The sequence below is a fragment of the Girardinichthys multiradiatus genome, chromosome 14 (genome assembly GCF_021462225.1).
Source record: "Girardinichthys multiradiatus isolate DD_20200921_A chromosome 14, DD_fGirMul_XY1, whole genome shotgun sequence".
Lineage (NCBI taxonomy): Eukaryota > Metazoa > Chordata > Actinopteri > Cyprinodontiformes > Goodeidae > Girardinichthys > Girardinichthys multiradiatus.
The window spans coordinates 16197097-16215660 of record NC_061807.1 but is presented as its reverse complement, the minus strand read 5'-3'; the positions used below and the strand labels follow the sequence as shown (position 1 = coordinate 16215660).

At 41.2% G+C, this 18564-nt stretch overlaps 1 protein-coding gene across 2 annotated transcripts in view; it reads left to right on the top strand.

The window, feature by feature from the left end:
* Window positions 1-3020: 3020 nt before the first annotated feature.
* The window catches only part of LOC124880456 (N-acylneuraminate cytidylyltransferase-like), a 30294-nt gene continuing 14750 nt past the window's right edge, over window positions 3021-18564 (top strand). Inside the window, exons 1-8 of one of the 2 annotated variants that reach the window (XM_047385575.1) lie at window positions 3021-3466; window positions 6148-6290; window positions 6398-6553; window positions 6744-6880; window positions 8158-8252; window positions 8448-8607; window positions 8690-8855; window positions 11058-11306. In XM_047385575.1, coding sequence (XP_047241531.1) covers window positions 3222-3466; window positions 6148-6290; window positions 6398-6553; window positions 6744-6880; window positions 8158-8252; window positions 8448-8607; window positions 8690-8855; window positions 11058-11272 — 1317 coding nt within the window. In that variant the 5' untranslated portion in view covers window positions 3021-3221 and the 3' untranslated portion in view covers window positions 11273-11306. Of the gene's footprint in view, window positions 3467-6147; window positions 6291-6397; window positions 6554-6743; window positions 6881-8157; window positions 8253-8447; window positions 8608-8689; window positions 8856-11057; window positions 13194-18564 lie in introns of those variants that run through there. The other variant, XM_047385574.1, reaches the window with a different exon arrangement.

The window sequence follows — 18564 nt, the reverse complement described above, 5'->3', positions numbered from 1 at the left end:
GGTCCAGTAAACCTGTTGGGAAGAGATCTTATGCAAAAGTTGCATATAAATATAGTATCAACAGAAACAGGTATGAAAGCTGTAGTAGAAGAAGATGCCCTAGTCCTAAATGAACTCTCACAGCCGCATTATTACTGGTCCCTCGATCTAGGCCCCACACCAACAGCTCAAGAACTGCTGAGGAGAACCAGAGAAAAACAAACTTCCCAGGAGGCACAGTACATGCCAAATACTGAGCTCCATGTAACCATGAGATATAAAAATACTGCAGGGCCAGATTATCAGTATGATACTGTTTTTCACAGAGAAAATAATCAGACTGTTACCATACAGCACCTGTATGTTGACCCCAAAACAGGGAAATCCTCCACCTCAATCATACTGTCAGGAAGACAGCTTCAACAGTTTAAAGGCAGTACACCTCATCTGTCATTAACTAAACCCGTGGGGGGTCAGTGGAAAGAATTAGAAAACTTTATACAGCGTGCTGAAAGAGGGAGATATGAGGCATTAACAAGCTCTGACTGGAAAGTAGATCCTAACACAGGAATCTGGAAACTCACTCTAGGGTGGATAGTCAAAGTTCATCCAAAGACACATTTGGATGAGGCAAAATGACAGATACAGGGCCTAGCTGAAAGCAAAGAGAGCAACATGCATCCTGCCCTAGCTGCTGTCCCACCTGAACTGTGGTCCCAATCATTGACTGATGTAGGACTTATAAAGGGGTTTCCACCATATAAGGTTAAATTAATATCTGAAGAACGGCCAGTAGTTCGCCAGTACCCCTTAAAACCAGAAGCTGAAGAGGGTATTAAGCCAGTAATACAGGACATGCTGAAATCAGGAATATTAAGGGAAGCACCTGATGCTACATGCAACACACCTAACTTTCCAGTGCAGAAAGCCAGCACTGGAAAGTGGAGGATGGTCCAGGATCTTAGACCGATAAATAAAATAGTGTGACATGCGAGTCCAAACGTCCCGAATCCACATACATTACTGCATTCATTAACTCCAGATAAAAAATATTTCTCAGTGGTAGATCTTAGCAATGCTTTCTTTACAGTACCACTGCATGAAGAGTCACAGCATTTATTTGGCTTTCAGTTTAAAGGGAAAAAATACACTTACACCAGACTACCACAAGGTTTCAGTGAAAGTCCACATGTATATACACAAGCCTTAAGATACTCTATGAGCACCTGTGAGGTACCTGAACATAGTCAAGTCTTGTTGTATGTAGATGATATTCTTATGGCTTCAGACACTCAACAACACTGTGAGGAAGCTACTATAACAGTTTTGAAACATCTCTACCAGACGGGGCACAAAGCCTCTAGGGATAAACTGCAGTATTGCAAGGAGAAAGTGATTTATTTGGGACATATGTTATCACAACATGGTCGTTCCCTCCTAAGTAGTAGAAAAACAGCCATACAAGAAGCCCCAAAACCACGAACTAAACAACAAATGATGTCCTTTCTGGGACTGTGTAATTTTTGCAGAGAATGGCTACCAGACTATGCAGCCATTGTACAACCCTTGCAATCTATGATCTATGGCAAAGACATGACATTAAAAGACAAAATCATATGGACTAAGGAAGGAGAAGTAGCATTCACAGAGCTAAAAAATCTGCTTCAAACAACAGTCACCTTAGCTCTGCCGGATTATAGCCAGCCTTTCACACTTTTTGTAGATGCATGTAAGGGTTATATGAAAGCTGTATTAACCCAACCATTTGGCTCCAAAAACAGACCTTTAGCATTTTATTCTAAAACATTGGACTCTGTGGCATCTGGATTTCCAAATTGTCCGCAGAGCTGCATCGCAGCAGCAGAAGCCGTGAGGCAGACAGCTGAAATTGTGTTGTGCCACCCGCTCACACTGAAAGTTCCTCATTCAGTGTCACTTACAGTAAACTGGTTCAAAAGTGGCTTGACCTGGGGAATGCGGCACCTGTAGCCCATTTCCTGCACACGCCTGTGCATGGTGGCTCTGGATGTTTCTACTCCAGACTCAGTCCACTGCTTCCGCAGGTCCCCCAAGGTCTGGAATCGGCCCTTCTCCACAATCTTCCTCAGGGTCCGGTCACCTCTTTTCGTTGTGCAGCGTTTTCTGCCACACTTTTTCCTTCCCACAGACTTCCCACTGAGGTGCCTTGATACAGCACTCTGGGAACAGCCTATTCGTTCAGAAATTTCTTTCTGTGTCTTACCCTCTTGCTTGAGGGTGTCAATAGTGGCCTTCTGGACAGCAGTCAGGTCGGCAGTCTTACTCATGATTGGGGTTTTGAGTGACGAACCAGGCTGGGAGTTTTAAAGGCCTCAGGAATCTTTTGCAGGTGTTTAGAGTTAACTCGTTGATTCAGATGATTAGGTTCATAGCTCGTTTAGAGACCCTTTTAATGATATGCTAATTTTGTGAGATAGGAATTTTGGGTTTTCATGAGCTGTATGCCAAAATCATCCGTATTAAGACAATAAAAGACCTGAAATATTTCAGTTAGTGTGCAATGAATCTAAAATATATTAATGTTAAATTTTCATCATTACATTATGGAAAATAATGAACTTTATCACAATATGCTAATATTTTGAGAAGGACCTGTATATAATTCAAATATGCAACACACTGTAAAACATTGGAAACATTCAGCTTTTACCTTTAACCCTCTGTTACTGCTCTACAATTTGGTTTGGCAGACAGCACAGCCATCTTATCCACAGGGTTGGGTTTTACACCCTATTAAGTTATGTGGACACACAGGTTATACTGGCACTGGAAGCTAGTGGGAGTTGCCACTGGCCACTTATTGGCAGGTGTCACTAAAGCAGTGAACCACTTCTTTCCATCAAGTAAATGTCACTTTAATACAGGTTTTACACGTTTTAATAAGCAATAACATCATCGTTTCAAAACAAAAATTTACCAATAGGCAATATAACTAAAGCGTTTGCCGAAAACCGGCTTTTGCATCCCCCAAAACAGCGGCAGTAGACTTGGGAGACGATGTGGCACCCTAGGGCGCTGTGGCAGTGCTACCTGCACAAATTACCTGCTTGAATTACACCGGAAATAGGAAGTACGCCAATAATCCTGCGCACAGAGGCTGTAATTATCATGACATTCCAGTTATCAATAACCAGTTTTATCTCCAACAATAAACAATGTAAAACGGCCAAGGACTGGAGTTTGACACGTCTGCTAGAGTCTAAATGGCTGCACCAAAACGTTGTGCCTCCGACGACAATGAGTTCCTGGACGGAACCAGCAGCTTCAAGAAGTCGTGTCCGGGTGGCAGCAGAACCAGCAGCTCCAAGAATCCTGGACACGTAGCTGCTCTGATTCTGGCCCGAGGTGGAAGCAAAGGGATCCCGCTGAAGAACATCAAGACTCTGGCTGGGGTCCCCCTCATCGGCTGGGTGCTGAGAGCGGCTATTGACTGTGGGAAGTTCGACAGGTGGGTTCTACGTTATGTACCGACTTCTGGACACGAAGCTGAAGTTTGTTTCCAATTCTAACTTCCGAATCAGGAAATGGCTAAAGGTCGATTCCACTTAATGTTTCACTACATTCAGCATCTTTAATCTACTCTAGTTAAAAACACCTAGACACTTCAAACCTGGACTAGATTATTTTCTATCTCATGCATTATTTCTGTATTTCTGACGTCTTTTTACCTCTTCATCTTTTTCACCATTTTCCACAACAACATAGACTAAGTGAATGTCACTCCGTACTTAAATTTGGATCAGTGGAAGTCCAGAAAAAGAGACGTGAGAGCCGAGCCTTACAGTAAAAGCGTCTGTCTAACAGCTGCCTTGCAGACAAATATTTAAAACAAGTATTTCTGCCTACCTGATGAGATGACTGCGGTCTGTACTGAAGGCTCGGTTCCCCGCCGCTATATGGGGTTCTCCTTGCAGGGTTGGTCTCGTTTGGATCCTGGACAGTCGGACGAGTCCCCACTGTAATATAATGGGAGTTTTTGGCCCTCTTTCCTCCCTGTAGACCACCGGGTCCGTTTCTCTCCAGTTCCGAGACCTAACCAGTAAAACCAAGTATTTACCTTGTGAAATAATGAGAAATGATTAAGTATAAAATCAAGAATTAATGCCAAAATGATCAGTGTACAGAGTATATAATTGAACAGATACAGAGTGACATTCACCTTCGGTACCGGGCCCCCCTCAGCCCATCTTAGGGATGAACCGAGAGGAGCAAAGAATGAAGTCCTGCTTTTATCTATGCCTGTTCTTAACCCTCCTAAAGGTTGTCATCCTCTTGTATCAGTTTATCTTTGACTATGTGTTGCATCTTATGTGAAATCAACAGTTATGTTGTGTAAGCTGTAGCAGTGAGCGGTGCAGCAGATAAGCAACAAGGGCAGAGATATTTAATTAGGGCAGCAAAGAGATTAGAAAAAGCCACAGAATCATACATCCATAACACTGTATTTTGGGTCAGTTCTGTGTTCATGTCAGCCATCTTTTCATCTTGGGTGTTGAATCTTAGATGTAAAGCTTAAATGGCTTTCAGTAGATGTTCCATTGTAAAGCTTCATTCTATTTTATTTATAATAAAGTAAGAGGAACAAGAATAAAATCTGCATGAGAGAAAGACTCAAAGCTTTTATTCAGTCCTTGTTTTGAAAGATTTAACTTCGGTCTCTCTTTATATCAGTTTAAGGTGGTTCACCGAGGTGACCTGTAATCCCAGTTAGCTCAGATCTACCTGGGTTTGGGTCCTCGCTTTGACGGGTGGCAGCGGTGAGACATTAATCCAAATGTTGGACATGTCCTGCTGAAGAAACATTTTAGAAGCAGAGCTTTTACTCCCTAAATAAGGCCTCTGACCTGATATTGACCCTTAACCCTCTGGGTGAGGACGATGCATGTAAAGCCTTGGCTGCTGTCCAGGTGTCCTGCATTATTGAGATAAAGACACGTCCACCCATATTCGCCGGCTTTGAGACCTGCTGTCTCTGTGTTGAAAGGATTTACTGTTCTATTCAAAGTCAGAGTGACAAGTTTGACAGGATCTCTGGTCTCCTCCCTCCCTCTCTCTCCCTCTTTTTTATATATTTCCAAAATCTATTAATAAACACATTTTTTATTAAATTCAAAATACAGAGAATTTTCTGACACATTTCATATCCATTAAATAAACTTTATAGTTTCATCACTAGAAAAGATGTCGTTTCTTTGCCAAGTTGTCCTTTATGTGTCAACAAAATGCTGCTCAAGTTTCCTTATGTCTGAATGACTCATAGGCCAGTGTTAAGAGGCCTAACCAAACAAAATCTGGTTACTGCACTAAAGCTGAGGGAGAAAACCTGCAGAAATCCTGGAGAACTCTTGGTCCAGACTACTTTAAAATAAAGAACAAGGTCTGGCTGCTTGATGTCAAATGATGAAGCAATAATTAGTGCCTCATGTACACTGTATGCAGCTCACAGCAGGTCAGAAGAACAAAAAAGAGCCACCATCTTCAATTACTGTTTTCTGCAACAATCCCCAGCTCAGGTGGCAGAATCTGTCCACTGTAGAGCGATAAAGAGGCACGGACTCCACAAGAATAGTGGCAAGAAGAAAGAAGTTCTATTTGTTGTCTGTCACAAACCATGTAGAGACACGACAAAAATGGATGAACATCAGAGCAAAACTGAACCTTCTAGCCGACACTAAAGTGTGTCTGTGAAAATATTAACCCTCCTCATCTCTCTGAATTCACTATCAGGGGATTAGATCCTCGGAAATAAGTCTGATTGCAAATCTGGCAAAACTTGAAATCAGTGTTTGCAGATCTTCTTGATCCAACCTGACTGAGTTTGTTGTATTTAGTTTAGACGTTTTGGTAAATTTCAGTCTCTGAATTTGCAAAGCTGGTAAATAAATACCACAAATCTCACATTTTTATTTATAATAATATTACAAACTATGTGTCCATTTCTTTCAATTTCACAGTTATACATGACCTAAAATCCCAAACAAGTTGCAATATGAGTAAATGTGAAAAGGTTCAAGGTGTACGAATGCTTTTGTAAGAGATTATATATTATTGAATTATTCTGGACTGAGAAGAAACATGAATTAAATTGACTTTATGATATTTATTGTTGTTTTTATGTCTTGTTTTCAGTGTCTGGGTGTCAACAGACCACGATGAGATTGAAAAAGTTGCCAAATCCTGGGGGGCCAAAGTCCACCGCAGGAGCCCAAAAGTCTCCAGGGACTGTTCCTCTTCCCTGGAGACCATAAACGAGTTTATCGAGAAAAACCCATGTATGAGAAGCTCACCTGGACACAAGATGTTTGTCACTGAATTTATCCCCGGTGTGACCCAAAGGTTCAGGTTGGAAAATTACTGATTATGGTTTTTCTTTTCACAGACGTGACGGTGGTCTGTAACATCCAGGCTACGTCTCCGTGTCTCCACCCATCGCACTTACAGGAGGCCCTGAAGAAGATCACTGAGGACAGATTTGACTCAGTCGTCTCTGTGGTCCGGAGACACCAGTTCCGCTGGAAGGAGGTCAAGGAGGGAAGTGAGTCAAACAAACTCCTGACCTTCAGGATGAACTTCATCCTCCCCAGTTTGACTCATTCAGGTTTCGGTTCTGCTGTAGGTTTTAAAGAACCTACAACAGAACATGTTCTCCATCTGAGGTTCTCTGTGTGAATGCTTCTGCTGTCGCCTTTTCTTCAACCTAAGATGTTTGTCCTCCTTCTTTCCAGGTGACCAATGCACTCAGCCGGAGAATCTGGACCCTAAGAATCGTCCGCGGCGTCAGGACTGGGATGGAGAGCTCTATGAGAACGGCTCGTTTTACTTCGCCACCACAGACATCATCATGAAGAAGGGAAGCATGCAGGTTAACTCTCAGCCCCTCACATTTTAATCTAGAAGCCTTTTTCTGGCATTGACTCAGCTTTTCATCAGTCCACACATTTCTGGTCTGGTTTAGGTTGCGATCATTCTCCAATCCTAATCGAGTCTCCTTCATTGATTCCAAGTCCTGCCCTGATGTGTGTTTGTAATCATTGTCCCGTTGTTTCTAAGTTTCCAGCATCCAATGGTTAGTGAGTTGAAGTTTGGTCTTCCTCCATCATCATGTCATCCACTTTAAGCTATACATCAGAACCATGGTACTGCCACCTCCATGCTAATCAGGTGGTGCAGCTTTTTGGGCTCTTAAGGCCTCAATGTGACTCCTCCAAACATACATCTTCTGAATGTGGCAAAATAGCTCAGTCTTCGTCTCGTCCGACCATGAAACTTTTCTCTGGAGGACATATGGCTTGTCCACGTGGGCCGCTGCACGTTTTCACTTGTGCTTGAGCCGAGGCTTTTATCGTAGTGAGCGCCTTCTCAGTCTATGACATAAAATTATCTTCTCATGTTGCAGCATCTTTAGGTTCATGGCAGGCTTGATCTTTGGTGGCTCCTGATAAAGCCAACCGGTTTCCTTACATCTAAGTTGGGGTCAGTTGGTCAAAATTAGACACATGTGGATGTTCCAGCAGGACAATGAGCCCAAACACTCGGATATTTATATCTATTTTAAATTTATAGACTATGCCTAAAAGCCACGTCTGTGCCAGAAACCAACCAATTTAAAGGAACTCTGCCAAAAAGTGGACACACATTGATCCAGAATTCAAGGTTCAATTGTGCTTATAATTAATGCTACATGGAGTAACAAATGTTACGCTGAAACCTTGTTTTTTATCCCCTGTAGACTATTGTTGCAAATTCGCATCACACCACAACACAGGGTGGTGTTTATTTACCACTAATGCCTCTTAATAGATATTCTACACATGCCAAGGATCTATTGTAAACACTTTGCCGCCATCTAGTGGTCAGAGTTATACCCAGTTTTGTCTGATTCACCAATTTTTACACTGAAAACCTAAATTAATGTTTGTTACGGTTAAATTAACAATCTCTATTTAACTTAAAATCTGTTTGACAGAAAAAAATAAAGGCTCAGGCAGTAAGGTGTTGAAATTCCCTGATAATGGTTCAATAAAATTATGTTCAACATGAATGGCAATCACTTCCATGACGACCGGATGTTTCACCAGAACTGTGTTGATCAGTTTTAAACATTCAGCTGCTCTGATGTTGGTGTCGGACTCTCTTCAGGGCGGTAAGGTCGCCTACTTTGAGATGGAGCCGCAGCACAGCGTGGACATCGACATAGACATCGACTGGCCCGTGGCAGAGCATAGGGTCCTCAGGTGAATTGAGACCTGTATTTAATGGTTCGACTGATTTAACCCCTAAAAGAAATTATTATTATTTCAGATTCTTCAACTTATACCTTCAGACCTTCTGATTTAGATTCTCCATTTTATATTTCAGTAATTTTTCTGTCAGGAGGTCCTGCTGTACTTTTTTCTACTATTTATTTTTGGGTTCTGTGCTTCCAACAGGTACGGTTACTTCGGCCGGGGAGTGTCCATGATGTTCTGTAAGGTCTCCGGATGTTTGACCGATGGAAAGGTCTTTCTGTCCGTGTCTGGAGAGGACTCGGTCTCTATCCACACTAGAGACACAGCAGGGCTCAGGATGCTGCAGAAAGACGATGTGAAGGTCAGCTCTGTCGTCTTCATCAATGGCGTAATGAAGCTTTAACCTGTGTCCCATAATGCATCACATCTTCTCTGTTCTCCAGGTGGTGGTGATGATCTCAAAGGAGGAGCTTCTGATGAAATCGCTGATTACAAAACTGGAGAAGATGACTGGCTGTAAGGTCATGACGGTCGGAGAGGATCCACTGAAGGATGTGCAGTCGGTAGTGGAGAAAAATAAGCTAGACTGGAAGGATGTGGCCTACATGGGTAAAAACCTGGACTTTTAAAGTATTTCTGATTTGGTCAAGTTGATGCTTAAAAAAAACAATTTTGGGATATTTTGAAGGAAATTAATGTTTGAACTGTCAAACTAAATATGTATTTATAGTCTTTTATCAAACAAGCTGCTGGTGCTAAAACTAAAGAAATGTGCGTAATAGACTGAAAACTTACTCGTACTCGTAGTCTTCCGCTTTATCCGGGACCGGGTCGCGGGGGCAGCAGCCTCAGCAGAGACGCCCAGACGTCCTTCTCCCCAGACACCTCCTCCAGCTCCTCCGGTGGAAGCCGATCCGTCTGTCGATCTCCCGCTCCATTCTTCCCTCACTCGTGAACAAGACCCCGAGATACTTAAACTCCTCCACTTGAGGCAGGAACTCCCCTCCAACCTGAAGAGGACAAGCCACCCTTTTCCGGTCGAGAACCATGGCCTCGTACTTGGAGGAGCTGATCCTCATCCCAGCCGCTTCACACTCGGCTGCGAACCTACCCAGTGCATGCTGTAGGTCTTGGCTAGAGGGGGCAAGCAGGACCACGTCATCTGCAAAAAGAAGAGACGAAAACCTCTGGTCCCCAAACCAGACCCCCTCCGGCCCATGAACCCTCAAGTACCCTGTAGATGGTATAGAGCTGGTCCAGTGTGGACGAAAACCACGCTGCTCCTGAAGCCGAGGTTCAACTATCGGCCGGACTCTCCTCTCCAATACCCTGACGTAGGCCTTACCAGGCCTCCAGTCACCCTTCTTAACCACCCCAGTCTGCCAGTCCAGAGGCACTGTCCCCGACCGCCATGCAATGTTGAAGAGGCGAGTTAACCATGACAGCCCCACAACATCCAGAGACTTGAGGTACTCAGGGCGGATCTCATCCACCCCCGAATCCCTGCCACCACGGAACTTTTTAACCACCTCGGTGACTTCCGCCTGGGTGATGAAAGAGTCCAACCCCGAGTCCCCAGCCTCTGTTTCCACCAGGGAATGCGTGATGGCAGGATTGAGGAGATCTTCGAAGTACTCCTTCCACCAGAATCGCTTCGAGGCCAACAGGTAGTCCTTCTCCATGGCCTCACCGAACTCCTCCCATGCCCGAGTTTTTGCCTCTGCCACAGCCCGGGCCACGGCACGCTTGGCCTCGCGGTACCTGTCAGCCACCTCAGGAGTCCCACAAGCCAACCACCGCCGACAGGATTCCATCTTCAGCTTGACAGCGTCCCTTACTGCTGGTGAAAACTTGCATTATAAATATATGAAAGTATCTTTGCTGAATGTGGCCTGTGGGCCTTGTGGCTGACATATTGGATTTTAACCGATCCCTTGTAGCTCTGGCTGTATGTCTAGGATCCTTGTCCTGCTGGGAGCTGAACCTCCACCCCAGTCTAGAGTTTACTGAAGCCTCTAACATTTTGGGCTGTTATTTAAACTTTATTTAAACCAGTTAAAACATTTTCTTCAGTAAAACATGATCATTATTTTGATATTTTCTCACTAAAACACATTTTAAAGTCAGCATGATTTAAGGCAGAGCTATGCTCCCAGACAGGTACAGATTTGTCGCCCGTCGGTCTCCCAGCAACCAGCACAACTGAGCCTCAGCACACTTTGTTATTGGACCATCCTTTTCCCAGAGAGCAGAGCGTATTGCTTCCAAGGGTCAAAATGTCATGTTGTTGGTTTTTCAGCATTAAGGTGGAATACTTTATTTCTTCCAATACTCTTGGATTATTTTATGTTCAGCAAAATGTAAACGCAACAAACTATAAACTGACAACAAAGTAACTAAATCTGACAACAAGGCAGCAAAAATATTTTAAACTAACTGTGGATAAAGAAAGATAGAGAATGGAAAATGATTTTGATTTAATGGCTTCATTTTCTATTCCTTTTCCTAAAGGTTGTATTTGTCCACTCATTCATCCATCCATCAGTCTGCCAGATCATCCGCCCATTTGATTTTTACAGGTTCTACATTTAAACCCTGACCATTGTAGAAACATTTGCCACAGATCCACATTGAACTTTTATATTTATTCTTCTAAAATGGGCTAAAAGGAACTTTGGAAATTAGCATTTGGAAAAGTCTGTAGTTTGGTGAACTAAAGCTGCAGTAAACCAGTCTCTCTAATGGGTGTGTTTTGTTGGTGGAGCAGTAAAGTGTTTCAGTGTAAATATTTTCCTAAATGTCCTCACCCAGGAAACGATGCGGCAGACGCCAGCTGTCTGAAACTGGCCGGTCTGAGCGCAGTACCTGCAGACGCTCCACCAGAAGCCGCTCAAGCTGCCAAGTACACCTGCAAGAACGCCGGAGGGGGGGGAGCCGTGAGAGACTTCGTTGAACACGTGTTGCTGCAGAAGGAGCAGGTCAAAGCCCAGATGAAGCAGGACCGGATCGACCGCAACAACTTCTGATAGCAGCCTACAGGAACGACAGTCATTAGGGCACATTTATAGGAAGCTCAGGGACAATGATCACCATGAGCAGCTCTGCAGAATCACAGTGGCTTAGAAAACATACAGTGTTCAGAGTCAGACGTGTCGTTACAGAGAACATCATCTTGTCTTTGCTGCTGATTCTTATCACTAAAAGCTGAACATCATCTTGTCTTTGCTGCTTATTCTTAACACTAAAAGCTGAACATCATCTTGTCTTTGCTGCTGATTCTTAACACTAAAAGCTGAACATCATCTTGTCTTTGCTGCTTATTCTTATCACTAAAAGCTGAACAATTCAAATTTCCTTAAACATGACCCTTTTGTGTCAGGATATAAAAACCAATTGATGACAAACGAAGACTGATCACTACCTAATCACAGGGATAAATGGGAATACTTAAAATATAAAATACGTCAAATTTCCATCTCTTATAGTAAAGTCTTAAGGTAATATAATAAACAAAAGGAAGCAGGCATTGTAAGAGAAACACACAATATTAGTAATAAAACTACTACTAAATAAAGACGACAAAAATGAATCCTTTTACTTCTCATTAGACAATATTTATATTAATAAAACCAAGGGAAACCTAGATCCAGTCTAAAGCAAAATGGAGGGAGGAGGGAGAAAGAAGTTCAGCATATTTCTGCAGGCTAGAAAAAGGAAGACAGGAACGTCATACAATTAAGAAACTGATCATTGATAATCAGGAATGCACTGATCCAGTTAGGATCTCAAAGAAAGTTTTCAGATTTTATAGCCAACTGAACTCCTCTTCTTATTCTAATGCAGATGCAGAGAAACTCTTTGAGTCTATTAGAGAACAAATCCTTACTGTCGATGAGTGTTTTAAGATTTATGTGATGCAGAAATCTCAATGGAGGAAGTAGAAAAAGCATTGAAATGTTTAGCTTTAGACAAATCTCCAGGTTCAGATGGCCTAATGAGTAACTTTAAAGACACTTCTAGATTAATCTAAAAGATCTAATGTTCAAAATGCTTAAAGAAATCTCTACAATGTTTATTCTACCAACCACAATGAAGCAAGGAGTCACATCTCTGATTCACAAACCTGGAAAGGATCCAAAAATAATTGACAATCTTCGCCCCATAACTCCACCAAACAATGATTACAAAATATTTAACCCATATATATGTAAATAAATTAAAAAGTGGTATCACTGATATTATCTCAGACACACAATCGGGTTTCATTAAGGGATGTTCAATTCACAACATACGACTTGTATTTGAATAACTTGTTTACGACCTAATAGAAGATGATGGCTTCGTTCTATTTTCAGATTTCTTGAAAGCCTTCGACATGATTGAACACTAATTAATGTTTCGCACCCTAGATCTCTTTGGATTTTGTAAACGCTTTACGCAGTTAAAAGCAAAACAGGCAAAACATTGGAAAAACTTTCAGTGATGTTGGAGTTTCAAGCAGCTGTTCTTCCTGAAAGGATAAAAGTAGGATGTATGTGTTTTCCTGTTAGGCCACTTATCCCTCCTCCTCTAAGATGTTATAAGTGCCAGAGATATGGACTTATCACAGCAGCATGTAAGGGAAACAAAGATGTAGGAGCCATTTATGTTCTTGGTGTTGGGTTATAGTTGGATTTATTTTACTTGGTTTGTTTTGGGTGGTGTTTTCACGCTGGTTTACACACTGATCTATATTTCATTCTACCACTGGTGGCGGTGTGGGGTGAAAGTTATATAGGTGCAGAGGTGAGAAGGCAGAAGGTTTGGGTGAGGGATGGTCCTACGGTTTTTACCGCTCTGTTGGCCAAGCCTAGCTTTTATTGGTGGTCTTGTGTTGTGTTAGAGCTCAGTAGATTAAGTAATCAAACATCACAAGCTGTTCAATAAATGGGAGCATTCCCCAACATATTTGGCAGTCTGGATATTGTTTGTAAGCGCGTTGGAACCTGGATCCGCCCAAACCCACAAGCGACCAAAAGAATGGAACCTGATGGTCGCTACAAGAGATGTCCAAAGTGTGGAGGGCAGCATGGATATGATGAATGTAAAAATGAAAAGGATACTTGTAACTGTGGAGGGCAACTCAGGGTGACTTATGGAGGATGTGAAGTAAGGAGAAAAGCAGTGGAAACTGAACAAGTCAAAGTCATTATTAATATAAGTTATGCAGAAGCTGCAAAGAGAGTGAAGAAGCCTAAAGATGTGCCAGGAAAAGTTCAGTCTTAGACTGGAATGCTGGACGTCTAATTGCAAGAGTTTAAAAGATTTATTAAAGATTTTAAAGAAGAATTAGATATTATATGCATTCAGGAAACTTGGCTTGAACCAAATCTTGATTTTGTTACTAAAATACATGAAAGCATTAGAAGATAGAGAGAGGGAGGATCAGGAGGAGGATGTATAATATTCAGAAAAAAGCAAAGTTTATGTTGAGAGGTTGATCAGAGGAGTTAAAGAGAATAAACTCTTTGATACCAGTATCCTTCTCTCCATTGCAGGGAGCATAAACCAACTTTTCACAGTTGCCTGTCTCCTGTCAAATTACCAAAATGGACCTTTGGTCAAGAAATGGAGATATGAGGTTTGACACTGTAGCCAATGGTGCATTCTCTAAGAAACTTGAAAATGCGGTCAGTTCTTTGCATTGACAGTCTTAGCTGTAAATCCATCCATATCCATCAGCTTATCTCGGGTCGGTTCTTAGATGTACTTATCTGTCAATAACTTATTTTGTAAATAATCTGAAGCTATCAGATAAATGTAGTAGAGAAAGTATTTTATTTCATTTGGTATTTATTTCAAATTATAGTAACCTGACATTGACCAAATTTGATACCATTTAAAACAGATTGCTTTAAAGGAAACACTTGTAATGAAATAGGCTTAGTGGAAATCCTTTGTATATATTATATTTTTGTAATTAAGTTCAGTACCTAAATAAATGTAAATAGTATTTATGCACCACTGTTGGTATTGTATGAGGATTTATAAGTTGCTTTTTGAGAATTCGAACAAATAAAAAATGCTTCTTTAGAGTACTATGGAAATGAATAGCAGGTTTTTGTTTTTTGAGTTCTACATTTGGAAAGCCTTGTTTATTTGGTTAAACAAAACAAATTAAAAGTTTATTAATCATTCCTATTAACAATTAAATGCAAGGGAAAATAAAAGATATAAGATCCATTTAATTGGATGGTTTCTGTGTCACTGCTAGTCTCTCTACTGTTGACTAGCCTGAATAAAGACAATGAGGTCATGCCCTCTAATCTGGGAAAATGGAGAAATGTTCAATAAAAATGTACACCGTTCTTAAACATGATTCCAGTAGTTTATACAGTGTTTGAACAGCAATTTAATATACTACCTGCCAGTAGTAGGCATGAGTTTGTTTTAGTTCCAATTTACCTGAATTTATTTGGAGATATGGACAGTCAACATAACTTTTAACATTTGGGCACTTAATCTCAATCAACCCAAACTGACAAACTAGCATATCCACATGTATATAATTCAAATATGCAACACACTGTAAAACATTGGAAACATTCAGCTTTTACCTTTAACGCTGTTACTGCTCTACACTTTGGTTTGGCAGACAGCACAGCCATCTTATCCACAGGGTTGGGTTTTACATCCTATTAAGTTATGTGGACACAGGTTATACTGGCAGTGGAAGCTAGTGGCAGCTGCCACTAAAGCAGTGAACCACTTCTTTCCATCAAGTAAATGTCACTTTATTACAGGTTTTACACGTTTTAATAAGCAATAACATCATCGTTTCAAAACAAAAAATTACTAATAGGCAATATAACTAAAGCGTTTGCCGAAAACCGGCTTTTGCATCCCCCAAAACAACGGCAGTAGACTTGGGAGACGATCTGGCACCCTAGGGCGCTGTGGCAGTGCCATTACTACCTGCACAAATTCCCGCCTTGAATTAAACCGGAAATAGGAAGTACGCCAATAGTCCTGCGCACAGAGGCTGGAATTATCATGACATTTGTGGAAATATAAATGCCTTATCATTAGTAGCTAAAGCTAAGATATATTTGGGATTTGCTGCTTATAGATAGATTATTATTAGGAGTTTTTAGTTATGCTTTTGAGAGTTAGAAAAATCCTTAAACAGTAGCTTCTAATGTGGTCACACAATGAGTGTTTATTATTCAAGGTTAAAGCTTGCAGGTGTTTTCTGTCTGTATCGTGAGAAGCTGGCAGTGGATTAGGGAGGCATGGTACTCCTCTCACTGAAGATTCCTGAAGACGTGTGGGAAACAATTATTTAATTAAATGATGAAATGCATCTCTGTTTCTTTGATACTGTTGCTGGGGAGACATCCACAGATAGAATGATTGTGTATGTGTACTGCATAGCAGCGTGGGGTATATAAATGTAATGTGGCGCACCCCCCAGTGAGACAACACACAGACGTTTCCAGGTACCCGTGTAAGTGTGATGTTTCCCTCTCTGAATTCAGATTGGTTTTAATAAACTTGTGGAAACGTACAACTGATCTCTGACTGAGGATTGTCCTTTGGGTGCCAAATAAAAGAGTCGGGGAGAGGTGAGGAGTGACGTAAGAGTTAACTGACGGCCGGTAAAGTTTTCCTACCTCAACAATTGGTGCCGTGACCCGGATTTGGCTCTAACTAAAGGATAATTAATTGACTATGAGGCGGACGTTGTTCTACAACACCACAGGGTCGACCCAAAATAAAAGGTAAGGAGATCTATATTTATTCTCCTTTTGCCTGCTAATAGTGTAGGTGGTGTTGTGGAATAGATATCTGGTTTCTCTTAAATTTACAGTCTTGATCAGTTTTGGGTAAAATATTTGTTGGTTGAAATAATGGATTACGGTAAAGAAATGATATATTGCGCAAAAATATTTGTTGATTGACACAAGATAATTTTACTTGAATGTTGAGGCTGTAACATACTTTTCACTGAAGATACTTAAATGGTGACGGTGTTGAAGTAAATTAGTTCTGGATTTGGCAATCCAAACTCAGTCCTGACGAGGACTGGGGTGTTTAGGCTGGGGTTAGTAAGAGCCTCCCCGAGGGACTGGGACACCTCAAAGTGGCCAGGGATAGGACCCCGAGACCCTGAACTGGCAGGTGAGGGAAGACAGTTGAGATACTTAAATGGTGAAACTGTAATAATAAGATTAAGTAAAAGGAATTCCAGGGAGTCAACGGAGGGTTGATTCCTAGGTGTCAAACCGGGTTTGGCATCACAGCGGTCGGACCAGGAGAGATTGAAAAAGTCCCGCTGAGTGGAAGGGTTAAAGGTCCTCTGCGATTGTGTTAAATGTGCTTTAATTTGGGAAGATAAGTTTGGTTTTTCACAGAGTGGAAGTTTTAGGGTAAATAAGTTAAATAGTTTAAATAGTTTCAAGTAAAACAATTGATGGATGGAGATGAGAAAAATAAGAAACATAAGAAAAAGTTTAAAAAGCACAGAGTGCACCAATTAAGGGGTTAAAGAGTTCAAACTTTCCTGCAGGAAGTTTCGTTTGTCTTAAATATTGCGATCAGTCGGAAAAGAAAGGAGTATAGTGCATGTTATGGTGGACAACTGACTGACTGATAATATTTCTGTGTGCAAAATCTGAACCTATACTAAACGTTTTCATCTGCCTCTCACACACACACACACACACATATGTATGGGATTCGAGTGCAACATCTGCGTTTTTGAGTCTGGACTTTAGAAACCTGCCGTTCTAATGGCCACTCGACCAGAGACGCTTCTTCATCATGGCCTGAAAGAGAGAGAGGGTCTGCCTGCCTGCCTGCTGCAAATGACAGTGTGAGTTTCCACCAGAACGAAACTCAGAAGAAGTCTGGCCCAAACCCACTGGAGATGGACAATGATCCATGCTGTTTGCCAGAGCCAGAAGAGCGACACACTGGATTTATATTGAAAGCACATCTTAGGCGGGCAGAAGAGAAACAGGCCGGAGCAAAGTTCTTTCTCACTCCTGGAGAAGTTAAAGTGGACGAGGAAGGATTGAATGTCCCACCAACAGACCGGGGAAGGGCCTGGTTGTTTTTTGGACTGATAGAGGACTGTGTGTCATGACAGTCTGACTCTGGAGCGATTTAGAAACTGATGGAGGTAACGTACAAACACACACACATTTGCATAAATCTTTTCCTATTTTCTGCAATGAAGAACGCTTATTAACCGCTGCTCATGTGACGCTTGCTTGACGTTGACAGATATAGCGATTTAAAATATTATTTTAGGGTTAGAAAAGTATCTTTAAAAGGGTGATAACTTAACTCATTTGATACTTTCCAGTTAATTCTTTTAGAGAAGCAAGTTCTCCATCGTGGAATCTTTAGGGTAAATTATTCTAGTATTAAAAGTTATTAAAAAGCAGAGAAAGTTACAACATCTCCAAAACTCAGCAGTAACCAAGTGTTTCTATGTTATTCTCAGGACAGATCTCATGAAGGAGCATTTTTAAAACCCAGCGAATGCGTAAAACCTGATGGGTTTCTCCTTCAGGTATTATTTTCTGTTGTCAGAGTTTGTATCCCATAAATCTAATGGGTAGAGACCTCATTAAAACAGGCTTAGTTTTATTGCAGATGGTCTTCATACAGTTTCTGACACAGTATTTACAGTTTGGTGCAGTTTTTCTCCGCAAGTGTTAACTGACGCTTATGGAAAGTACAAATTCATTGTTTTTCACAGCAGCTGCTGGGAAGAGGTTATATTATTTCTTTTTCTTCCCTCTTCTGATTCATGCAGCGTGTTGATTTACACTGTACCTTATATCAAGTCCTGACAAAAACTATGAAAGGCTTGGTTCTGCAGTTTCCTTTTTGAGAGTAATTGATTTTGTTAAACACATTTTCCTTGGCAAAACAAACCTTTAAAATGAGAACGGGAAAAAATTGGGTTATTTTTGAAGGTAAGAAAGATTCTGATTGGACAGTGGTACCACACAAAAATTAAACTAATCTCATGTTTCCTAAAAGACTGCATAGAAAAGGTCTTCAGAACTGTGGAGTTATTTCCCACCACAGTACAAAATGTTTTAAGCATGCTTTTTCTTTATTTTAAAACAGATCTGTATTTGTTTTTGTTTTTGGCTTTTTAGCATAATGTTTGTCTGAAGCTTCTCATGAACTGTGTTAGGAGCAAATATGATCTGAGGTAAATTAGGAGCTGTGAACTAATGATTTTTAAATCTGATTATTGTCCAAGCAGAAATAATAAACTAACAGGTCTGGGAATATTTAGCCAATCCGCTCTTCAATC